Source organism: Gambusia affinis, linkage group LG01, assembly GCF_019740435.1.
Source record: "Gambusia affinis linkage group LG01, SWU_Gaff_1.0, whole genome shotgun sequence".
Classification (NCBI taxonomy): Eukaryota; Metazoa; Chordata; class Actinopteri; order Cyprinodontiformes; family Poeciliidae; genus Gambusia; species Gambusia affinis.
Window position 1 is genome coordinate 26962579 of NC_057868.1, and position 11022 is coordinate 26973600.

The 11022-nt window shown below is 37.4% G+C and overlaps 2 protein-coding genes across 4 annotated transcripts; both read left to right on the plus strand.

The window, feature by feature from the left end:
* Positions 1–308: 308 nt before the first annotated feature.
* LOC122831240 (transcription factor ETV6-like) lies at positions 309–5262 on the plus strand. Of its 3 annotated transcripts, none has more exons than XM_044117308.1 (9): positions 309–555; positions 745–883; positions 985–1149; positions 1223–1399; positions 3429–3548; positions 3653–3796; positions 4082–4224; positions 4345–4445; positions 4543–5262. In XM_044117308.1, exons 1-9 carry the CDS (start codon positions 523–525, stop codon positions 4730–4732), a joined length of 1212 nt encoding a protein of 403 aa, XP_043973243.1. In that variant the 5' UTR covers positions 309–522; the 3' UTR covers positions 4733–5262. The 3 variants fall into 3 exon arrangements, with proteins under 3 accessions (XP_043973243.1, XP_043973253.1, XP_043973235.1); XM_044117300.1 differs by having other exon boundaries at positions 417–555; positions 3417–3548; positions 4543–5261; XM_044117318.1 differs by lacking the exon at positions 1223–1399 and having other exon boundaries at positions 3417–3548.
* Positions 5263–6649: 1387 nt separating this feature from the next.
* On the plus strand, positions 6650–10703 carry LOC122831272 (patatin-like phospholipase domain-containing protein 2). Its single transcript, XM_044117353.1, has 9 exons — positions 6650–6857; positions 6940–7172; positions 7826–7891; positions 7965–8177; positions 9114–9174; positions 9269–9490; positions 9679–9796; positions 10345–10467; positions 10616–10703. Exons 1-9 carry the CDS (start codon positions 6650–6652, stop codon positions 10677–10679), a joined length of 1308 nt encoding a protein of 435 aa, XP_043973288.1. The 3' UTR covers positions 10680–10703.
* The last annotated feature ends 319 nt before the right edge of the window (positions 10704–11022 follow it).

Sequence of the window (11022 nt, forward strand, 5' to 3'; positions counted from 1 at the left end):
AGTTCCTAGAGATTAAATCTTTTGCCTTCTTTCGACGGAGAAATGGCCTCGGGGCACAGAGATAGTTTACAAAATCAAATGGTTTAAAGGTTTAATACAGTGGCATGTTTTCTTTCAGTCCCTTCCACTAAAGTTATTTTTATCATTTAATACGCAAAAGTACGGGGAAAAACCCTTCACATGTAATATCTAACTATTCGTTTCCTCCATAACCGCCCTGTGGAGCTGCAGTCAGGGTTTTTGGAAAGGTGCGCGTTGCTTTCCACCAATGAGCTTGTTTTGTATACACCCCCTACGGGGATTAGGTTTCTTTCGTTTTCATTTCCCGGAAGGGTCGAATGTGAAAATAGTGCAGTTTGTTTTATTTGTTCATCGACAACATCGTGTTTTCTTTAAGAAATGGAGTTTGGAAAGGTGTGACGTATTGTTATTATTATTATTATTTGAGTTACTCGAGGAGTCAATTTATGAGAAAAATAGTCCCGTTTTTCTGGTGCAAACTAAGAGATTAGGGACATTTACATGGCGAGCGTTTCCCCGTCACCTTTGATCAAGGTAAGTAAAAGTCTCTGGGGCTAAACTTCCAACAATCTTGGTTATTCTCCTAAACTTCAATCAATTTTAATGTTTTATTAAACAGACATAGTCAGTCTTGAACAGCAGCCAATTTATGTTTTATATATATATATATATTATTTCTGCACTGCTCTTCTGTTGTTTCCAATATTGTGTGTATGTCCTTAGCAAGAAACCAGTCCTTCAGCCATAATGCATGGGAGGGAGGTCAACCTTCCTCCAACTGTACATCACCCTCCCTCAAATCAACCTCCTTTGGTCAGTCCTAACACTCAGGAGGATCTGTGGCATCTACCTGGAAGACTGAGTGAGACCTATTTTTGACCATCTTAAATGAAATTAATATGTGTTCATTTCTGCCCATAAACAGTTTCGCTCCACCTGTTAAAGTCCGTGTTTTCTTATTAGGAATAAATCCATCTCTGTGGGATAAGGAGGATGTTGCCCACTGGCTCCACTGGGCTCAGAAGGAGTACTCGTTACGCCGACCAGAAAAGGGACACTTTGAAATGAATGGCAGAGCCCTCTGCCTGCTGACAAAAGAAGACTTTAGACGCCGCTGTCCGAGTTCAGGTACAATTTAATCTCTTTTTTTCATGTAACAAAAAAATATATTTCTTTTTAATCTATGGTGGTTTTCCTCAAGGTGACGTTCTTTATGAGATCCTTCAATGTGTAAAGCAACAAAGGAGGAGTGTTGTTTGCCAGTCCCCTAATGTTTCTGCTTTGGCGGCGAATGGACACATTCAGGTTGCGGTCAGCAGCCAGATACCTTCTCAATCTGTCCAAGAGCCACAGTCTCCCATAGTCAGTGGGAGCCCAGGTCAGAACATGGACCTCTGGTCTCTTTTTGTTTTAGCCAAACTAGAAATGTCTTCTGATTTTTTTTTTATTTTTTATTTTTATTTTTTTTTTTTAGTAAGTGTATTCCACTTAGTAAGTAACATTTAGTAACATTTGCAAATCAAAACCTGTGTAGTGACTTGAAAAATGTTGTACCCCTCTTTAGACTTTTTCACAATTTTGTTTACCTTGCAACCACAAACTTCAGTGTATGTCATCTGGGCTTTATGTGATGGATAAACACAACGTAGTGCAGAATTTTCAAACTCAAATAGTTGCATATCCAAAACACTATGTGTATTCATTAATGAAACTAAAGCTAACACACCATCTTTACTTTGAAACGTAGAGGTAGGACAATAATGCTGGGTTGATTTGAGCTGATGCAAACATGTGTGAAGATAAACACAGAATCATGTGAGGACAAATCCTATTAAAGGTTGAAAAAAAAAAAGATGGCAAAAAAAAAAAATAGATTCAGTAAGGACAACAACCCTAAACATAAAGCAAGACATCCAAGGTAATGGGTTTGAATGACCAAGTAAAAGCTCAGACATATGTTCAACTGGCGAGGCCATTGTTGTTTACAGATGCTCTTCATCCTATATTAGTTGGAACTGTTTTGTAAAGAAGAATGGACAAGAATTTTAGCTGGATGTGCAAAGCTGGGAGAGACATAATATTCCCTAAAAAGGGTAGTGAATACAAATACACATCACACGTATTAGATACTTATTTGGAAAAAAAATAACATTCACCTTTCTTTTCCTCCAAACCTGTGCACTATTTTGCATAAGTTTGCTAGCCAATAAAATCCTTTTTTGGTTCATAGCATGGTGGAATTTGAAAACGCTTGATGCTTAATCAAAGTTTTCCAAAGCACTGTAAAGCTAAATTTGTCCTCCTTATTAGGAGTAATGTGTTCAGCTTGGAATTTCTTCAGTTGTTTTCTGGCATGCGCAGGCAAGAAAAACTAAATCCAAATTACAGCATATAAAAAAAAAAAAAGCGTCTTAAGGAGAATTAGGGTGGCATTTTCCAAACAATAATTTTAGAATTAAGGAGATCCAGCTGTATGATCACACCACACTAAAGTCAAATCAAAATCCAGAAAAGAAACTTAGTAGAAAATTATGCAACATGTATAAAAAAAGAATGCTATGAAGCATTTGCAGAAAGTTGTGAAATCAAGTACATATTATTGTAGAAACATAAACGGCACAGAGAAAGAAGTACTCTACATTCAGTGTGCTCAGATTCAATATTTGTTTTTGGTTTGGTGCCTATCAAATCAAACTTGTTTATTCTAGAGAGTGTGTTGCCTAAGAGACTTTCTGATCAACATGTCTCAACACACTGAGGCTACGTTCATGCTCTTTCTTGCTGCATTTGTGAAGAGTCAAATCAAATTGCCTTATCTCTGCAACTTTCCCGGCCCTGACCATCACGAGTACCAAGAACCCTTTTTGACTTCTATTTAAGGCTTTTTCCTTCAGCAAGTTATTGACGCATGTGTTGCAAAATGCCTCCAAAGAATGTTACTGTTTTAAATTTTAACTGTAGGGTAGCAGTGAATTTATTTATTTATTACAACTGTTTTGACCATTTTGCTCACAAAGAAAAGTGTTAACTCAAATACGAGTAACTTGTGAGCTGCCTAATTCGTAAAGCTGAACAGTTGAGCCACATGCATTCCTGTTCTTTGACCCAACCACAGCAGGGTGATTTCCATTCTAGGAAGACGGATGTGTGCTAATGGGAGGTAGCTGCATGGATAGTGGTAAAATCTCACAACTCCGTCGTCTTCCTTTTCGTTTTGGCTTTATTCGATGCCTTACAGAGCCCCATGTAAACCGATGAGAAAATATATTTTTTACGTTAAACTTTAAATTGATGTTTGATAACTCCTGTTTACATAAACATTTTGAAGTTGTTGCAAGACATTGGTTTTACTTTCTGTTTAGCTTTTCACATTTCCTCATATTTCACTCTGACAGTTTTCCTTGCAGTCACTGCTGCAGTGCCTGCAGCTGTTGCAGCCACTGTGACCAATCAACCTGAGCCCATTTCACCTCTCAGAGAGCGCCCTCCTGTTTTTTACCCTTATTCTGCTCCACTCACTCATAACAGTGAGTATTAAAAAAAAGCAACTATTCCAGAAATACTTGAATTCTCTGTCCTGCTCTATTGACCAAGATGTTTGTTTTATTTCTTTACTTTGCCTCTCTCATAGTTGGTTCAGCCGCTGTGTCTGCTGTACCTCCAAACCAAATTCAATCACTTCCTCTAAAAGAAAGCGTGATACAAGAACCTCTCAACCTATCCAGCCGAGAGAGGCCAAGGAGCCCACTGCACAAAGCCAATGGACGCATACCAGGTACTGTCAACCTGGTTTGAAGATCTGAACAATGATCTTAAGTTGTTTTTGTGGCCTCCAAACGTCTTGGATCTCAATCCATCAATCATACATAGGTCATGGCGAATAATCAAGTCTGATCCATGCAGGCTTCATCTTTGAACGTGCAATCTTTTTGTATCAGACACCACCTCACACATTCAGGGATCCAGTTAAGCCTACAGCCTAAATGTATATCTTTTGTGTTCTGGGGATATCTACAATGGGTGAAAGAAGCTTAAACAAACATAATTTGTGTTTGGCCAGAGTGCAGACTGCTGTGGGACTACGTGTATCAGTTGCTGTGTGACGATCGTTACCAAGATTACATTCGGTGGGAAGATCCTGACACACATGTATTCAGGGTGGTTGACCCCAATGGACTGGCACGCCTCTGGGGAAACCACAAGGTGAGTCGCCAGATCTTCACCCCATGAGGAAATTGAACAGATTAAGGAAAAGCAGGGCACACAGAACTGTCATATCAAGCAGTGCAGACTTTTTTAGTGGCGTCTTTACTCCATTGACAGAACCGAGACAACATGACCTATGAGAAAATGTCTCGGGCTCTGCGGCACTATTACAAGCTTAACATCATCCAAAAGGAGCGAGGACAAAAACTCCTGTTCAGGTATCTGGTGGTTTAGCTTTTTTCACCATTTTGCTATTTTCTCCTCTCAAAAACCTAGCAATATTATGCTTACTGTTTTCCCATTGATTCCCTTCAGGTTTCTGAAACTCCCCCAAGACATCAGGAAACACCAAATTGACACATCTGGGTCCCCTGAACATACACCACCTCAGGATGCAGACTTTGCAGACAGCAGTCCTTTGCAGGATCTCAGTGACGATCACTTTGAGGTCTCGCCTGACCGAGCTTCTCCACAGCCTCCCCCGACTGGTGCTCCAGTGGGATAGAGAAGAATAATATGCAACTTTAAATATTCAGGCAGAACAAATAAATGTATATTTATTCATTTTCAAAACAGTTTCGGTTTTGAAAATGATCCATGCTTTCACAGATTGACTTGAATATTCTAGATGTTTTCTGAGATTACTTTATGTGCTGTTCATCATTTTACATGTGAATGAACACTAACATTCAGGTAAAAGGAAATGTGAAAAACATATCTTGATTTATCCATAAAATCATTGTAGCACATATAGGTTTGGTAAACACAATCACAATATGATTTCTGGGTTTATTTTCACAAGCCATTCCAGTCTGGTATATAAGTGATAGCTGAAGCAGGGGCTAACTGTGATCAAACAGAATTTCTGCTGGTTCTGTTGTTTTAATTTTTTATAATGAAGAATTGGTTTTTGTGAGAGTTTTGTATGTTTGCTTTGCTTATGGAAATAAATGTTTCATATGACAGTCAAAATTTCTATTGCTGTTCATAAACATGAAAGTTACCAAAATATAGTGCCTTGAAAAATTATTAACACTCAAACTGCTGCCGCCATGTTTTACAATAAGTTGGAAACTATTAGCTTTTCCCCCATATGTAACATTTTGAATGCATCCCAAAAAGTAAAGTTTAGTTGGTTACCTGACAGAAGCCTGATGTTTCACTTGTATATTATGGGAAGCTTTAAATATGACTTTCCATGGTTTCTGGAATGACAAAGGTTGACTTCCTAAACTATTAGAGCTCTCAATCTCTGTGGCTTCCCCAGATCCACTATGGGACTTCCATTTGATTCGCTGAGTGAAGTTCTACCAGCTCCAATCAGAGAATGAAGAAGGTCCATTCTTCCTGTCAAGAACGGACATTTCTTGACAAGTTTGCAGTTCAGCCAAAAGTTCTACTTTTGATATTTTCAAAGCTTAGAATAATGTTTTCTAACCTTTGGCTTTATGGAACTTTTCCACAACTTTTATTTATGACCTGTCAAATGTTCTCAAACAAACTCTTGATGCTTTTATAGACTTGGGTTTCAAAATTAAATTAAACACAGGTAAGTGTTTCATAATGAGGTGACTTCTGAATGTAGCAAGTTGCACACGATTTTATGCAGAGATAACAGAATTAAAGGTGTGCATGCCACACTTTAGATTTTCATTCAAACCCTTTGCTTTTACCCTTTACAAATTGAAAACATTTCTTGGGGTATGAATACTTTTAGAGGGCATCATATCATACAGCATCGTTTGCTAAAATAAAAATAACAAAATCTGTCTTTGCAGATGGGAAAGAGATCTCCCTTTACACTCTGTTGTTTAGCAGTGTGCCAAACTTGTACCTGCAGGGGATGCTGTGGAGGTGCTTTGGTGAAGCTGCTACCTGGCTCTTTGCTTTCTCTCTCACTTTTTTTTTTTTTTTTTGGTTTGTGTGTGTTTTGTGAAAATTGCAAGTTGTGCTAATGGCCTTTAAATCCACTCAAAGCAAAGAAAAAAAGCTGTTTGAATTTGGCTTGAAAAGAATTAGGAAATTAAGGAAAATCTAAATGAAATAAATACCACAGACATTCCATGTATTCTTGGGTGTGTTTAGCAAAAATAAACTATTGTAGATATCTTTTAAATTCTCTGGTTGGTATCAGTCATAAGCCTATAAGTTTTATGGAACAACATAATAAACTTAAGAACTGAAAGTGCCTCCTGATTTAAACAAGAAGGCCTTGAAACTTTCAAATCACATGGCCATGACCAATACGATGTGTCCAATTGGGATGTATTTAAAAACTCTGCCTGTCTACCCCTCAAACACTTTTGACTGAATGCTTTATAAATGCCTGTTAAAACTTGGTATTTTTCATTTGCTGTTGACTCTCAAATGCTGATTAGATTAATGCTGCTAAATAATTATTAGGTTGTTGACACTATTCAAGATGCCCCATAGTATCTCCAGCTCTCACTTTCGTGAGGCTCCTTATGATATTTCCTTCTCTGGGTCTGGATTCCTGGCTACCTATCAGCTCGGGGTTGTTCTGTGCTTCCTGCAGTACACACCCTGGATCCTGCAGTCGGCTCCCCACGTCCTCGGTGCATCTGCCGGATCTGTGGTAGCAGCTGCAGTTGTCTGTAAAATCAACCCATGCAAGTGAACTTGTTGATTGTTCTAAATTTACTTTGCTACTTGCGACTACGACTTTAACCTCTGTGTTCTTTCATTTCCCAGCTGCCATTCGGGATGAGCTAATCCTTTTGGTCAAACAGGTGATGGCTGCCCCGCTTGGACCACTGAACCCTTCCGTCAATGTTTTCAAGTGGTTGGAAAGGGTTTTGCGCAAGCACCTTCCTTCGGATGCACACCGTTTTGCAAGTGGTCGCCTTGGTGTTGCTGTGACACGACTGTCAGATGGAAAGCACCTAATCATGTCTGAATTTCAGTCCAAAGAAGATGTAGTGAAAGTAAGTTTGTGCTTGTGCAAAATATTATTTTGTTCTCAAATAATAATATATTATTAACATTGATAATAGTGGTATACCACAATCTATTTAATGGTTTATTGTGGAAATCCTTAAATAAATTGCATTACAGTGCATATGTTGCATTCTGTCTTTATAATGTGTCCATGTAATGTGTCTATATACACTGTATAGGAAGACACTTAAGCTAACTACCAACATACCCTCATGTTTTAACTGTCTGATATTCAATCACACTATAAAAGTGATTTTTATGACATCAAATGTTTATTTTATCATCTAATTCAAAATTGCCAAAATCATTTCTATTTGCTAGTAGTTAACAATAAGGGTGAGATTTATTTTTTTTAGAAAAACTTGTCATTTTTCTTTTCAGAGTCAGAACTTAATCCTTTTTTGTGTTTCCTCTGGCAACAGAATATTTAGGCTTGTTCATGTCTGAATGTCTGACGCCTGAAGGTTGTTCAGGCGTCAGACAACCTACAATCTACAGCCTTCCTTCGTTGTAGGTTGGCACCATTACACATGATGATGTAAAACAGTTTTCCATGATGATGTAAAACAGTTTAACATCATCATGTGTAATGGTGCTGTTGTTTGTTGTCTAACAGTTACTTGTTGTGTGTTTTCTCTAGGCTATCCTGTGTAGCTGTTTTGTCCCTGGATATTGTGGCTTTCTGCCACCAGCCTTCAACGGAGTGGTGAGCATTTCAGAAGAACTCACAAACTAATTCCAGGGGTTCGGTAAGTCACAAGGTTTTTATGTTTCAACAGCACTACATTGATGGTGGCTTGAGTGGAATCCAGCCCTTCCTCTCTGAGTTGTCCAGCCACACACTAACTGTTTGCCCATTCTCTGGAGAAGCTGATATATGTCCAGCTGATCCTCCTTGTATGATGGACCTGGTAACTCCTGGAGCTCTTATTAAGCTCAACATGGCTAACACCTTCAGAATCATCAATGCTCTTTACCCTGTGACTTTAGAGGTAAGAGGCTGTATTGGACTTTTTCTTTGTCCAATGTCTATCTGAGGGAGATGTTTCTCTGCTGGACTGTTTCCTTCATCAACATTCCCTGGATGACTTTTGGCAGAGCTGGATTTGTACGACCAGCTTCCTTGGTGTGGGTTAAATGTCTGGAATGATCTGCATAAATAAGATGTGAATTGTGACAGGGGTGGACATGTGTATGTGTTTATATAAAACAGTTACTGAAAATAAAAAGTTAAAAAAAAAAAGTTTTATTTTTTGCATTGCTAATGTGTTATACAGTAGTCTTATTGAATGACATTAAGAAAGTTCAGTGGCCAGAAATCTTAATTGTCTCTGTTTTTTTCTAATGAATTGCCAACAACCTTTTTCATTTACCCCACTGTAGCAAACAATAATATAATGCTGGGCAATAATCACATTATCCTAACATCCTAACACAACTGCAAAAAATGTTTCATTTCCACAAAATCCACTCTTTGCACATAATTAAAATGCTTATACATTTCATTACATTTCCTAAGACGTAGGAAGATTTAATTAGGATTTATTTTTTTCTTATAAGTTATTATGTTGAAATACTACCTATGTCTTTTAACTTAGTAACTTGGCTTAGCTACATTATTGACAAGGTATTAATTTAGTATAAAACACAAAATGGCCAAAAATATTACATTACTTAGTAGTATTTACGTTATTGATATTACAAAATTAGTTTTGACACCCCATTCTCACATTTGTGTCAAGCTAAATTCCCTTAATTCAAAACAGTTCAAAACCCCTATGTATCTAAACCTAGTAACTATGTTATATTAACATTCATTGTTTTTAAAAGAGAGATTTAACTTGGTTTTGGTCTTTGAATACATATACAACTACTGACACATGGATTACATGTTGCCCTATGGTTACACTGTTTGTTTACCCTTGTAGGCTGTAGAGCAAGCCTACAGTTTTGGCTACAAAGATGCCACCAACTTCCTTCAGAGCAATGGTGAGTCAAGTTAAAAATTAAATGCTTTAAGTTTACAAACTGTTTGATTTCTGCATGGGAGAAAAATCATTGATGTATTTATTTTCTTTTCTAGATGTTGCTCTTGCTAAGATAGGGGTGAGTGTATCCCACTGGTTCTCAAATGGTAACTCCACCAATCCAAAGACATCCAAGGTGGAGGAGCAGAAGATGAACGGAGGGGAACAAACCGACCCGAAAACAGTTTTCAAAGAACACCGATCCATGCAAATGTTCAGCTCCACCGTGCAAGAACCCAGAGAAGATCCTCTTCACCATTTTTACTTAATGAAGAATGGTAAGGTTGTCACTAAGCACAGACAATCATCTTTTTGATTAATGTTGAAATTTACTGAATTGTTTAGCCAAACAAGAGTGATCTGTAAACCATAGGGTGGTAATCTAAAATCACAAGTTACATCTTTAGTTTTTTTTAAATTGAGATCAGTTGATTTATTCCATTAACTGTGTTCTTTTACCTTTCAGTTTTGATGGGGAATGTGACAACTTACCTGAGTATGCTTGGGTTACCAGTGAGGATCTTCTCTCATCTGCTTCTACCTCTCGTGGTCTCATTCTATGCTGTGCTCCAAAGTAGACAAGGGTAATTAATACACTAAAGGCAACACAATTTTTTCAAATCTGATCTGATGTGAAAGTAGAAATTACCCTTTGTTAAACAAGGAATTGTGATACATGGTGATCTACCATTTTTTGGGGGATTGTTCAGATTCATAAGTCACCACCAGGGCTAATTAATGCCAGAGCTGATAAATAAAACTATACATTAAAGGAACCCGTCAAGCTAAAAGATCTGAACTAGGATCACATCATGCATGGAGTTTTGGGTAAATATTCTATGGACTCAGGAGACAAAAGTGGAACTTTTTGAAAGGTGTGCAAGCATCCTTTGACATAGAACGAACGCGTTCACTTAGTGATCTATGTTCACAGGTCACAGTGACACAGGGATTAATGTCTTTAAGCTTTTATATTTGTATATTACAAGCTGAATTATGATGTCTTTGGTAAAGCAATGAATGTGACTGTAAAGAGGAAGCATTTGTTTTTACAGCACTGTCTTTTTGAGTAAGGCAGATATATATGTTGACACAATTTAACCATAAATATGTATTTTATTCTTTCACTTAGACTGAAGAAGCTGCTTAAAGAAGTCCCTGAGTTTCTTGTTTGGAATTGGTATTTCATGGGACATTGTGGGCTTTTCTTCCTGAACATTGTCATCTGTAGCCTCAAGAAAGTAATAAAAGACCGGTAAGATGTTCTTCACCTCAACCTGGAAATGTTGTTACATGCTTTGATATGGGGATATTCATTTTACCATGAACACAAGCTTTCCATTTAATTATAGCAACTCAATTCTGACTTGATTTGACTGAAATGAACTGACTTTGTGTTTTAGGTTAACACAGATCTTCTTGCTGCTGCACTGGCTAAAGGTTTACAAACAGCACAAAGCCATGTGAGAGGAGCAGGATCTATTACTTTCTAAACAGCACAAAGCCATGTGAGAGGAGCAGGATCTATTACTTTCTGACATACCTTTTGATTTCAAAAGAAATCAGCTGCAGGAACATCTGAAAAATGATGAGTCTCTTTATCTCAGGTTCTTAGAACCACAGAAAAACAGTGTATATGACTTGCACAATTGGCAGAAATGTAAAGATACAATATTTTGTGTAGGACGTTAGAGCTGTTTAGGTTTATCAGTAGAACTAATTGTTTCCAATTAGGTTTCAAAGAACAAAAAAAAAAAAAATAATAAAAAAAATAATATATATATATATATATATATATATATATATATAT

Coding starts and splice junctions, on each gene's coding strand:
- LOC122831272 (XM_044117353.1), top strand. CDS start 6,650: ATGCCCCATAGTATCTCCAGCTCTCACTTTCGTGAGGCTCCTTATGAT. Junction 7,173..7,825: donor CCAAAGAAGATGTAGTGAAA/GTAAGTTTGTGC, acceptor TGTTTTCTCTAG/GCTATCCTGTGTAGCTGTTT. Junction 9,175..9,268: donor CAACTTCCTTCAGAGCAATG/GTGAGTCAAGTT, acceptor TTTCTTTTCTAG/ATGTTGCTCTTGCTAAGATA.
- LOC122831240 (XM_044117300.1), top strand. CDS start 523: ATGGCGAGCGTTTCCCCGTCACCTTTGATCAAG. Junction 884..984: donor GCATCTACCTGGAAGACTGA/GTGAGACCTATT, acceptor TTTTCTTATTAG/GAATAAATCCATCTCTGTGG. Junction 1,150..1,222: donor ACGCCGCTGTCCGAGTTCAG/GTACAATTTAAT, acceptor GTTTTCCTCAAG/GTGACGTTCTTTATGAGATC.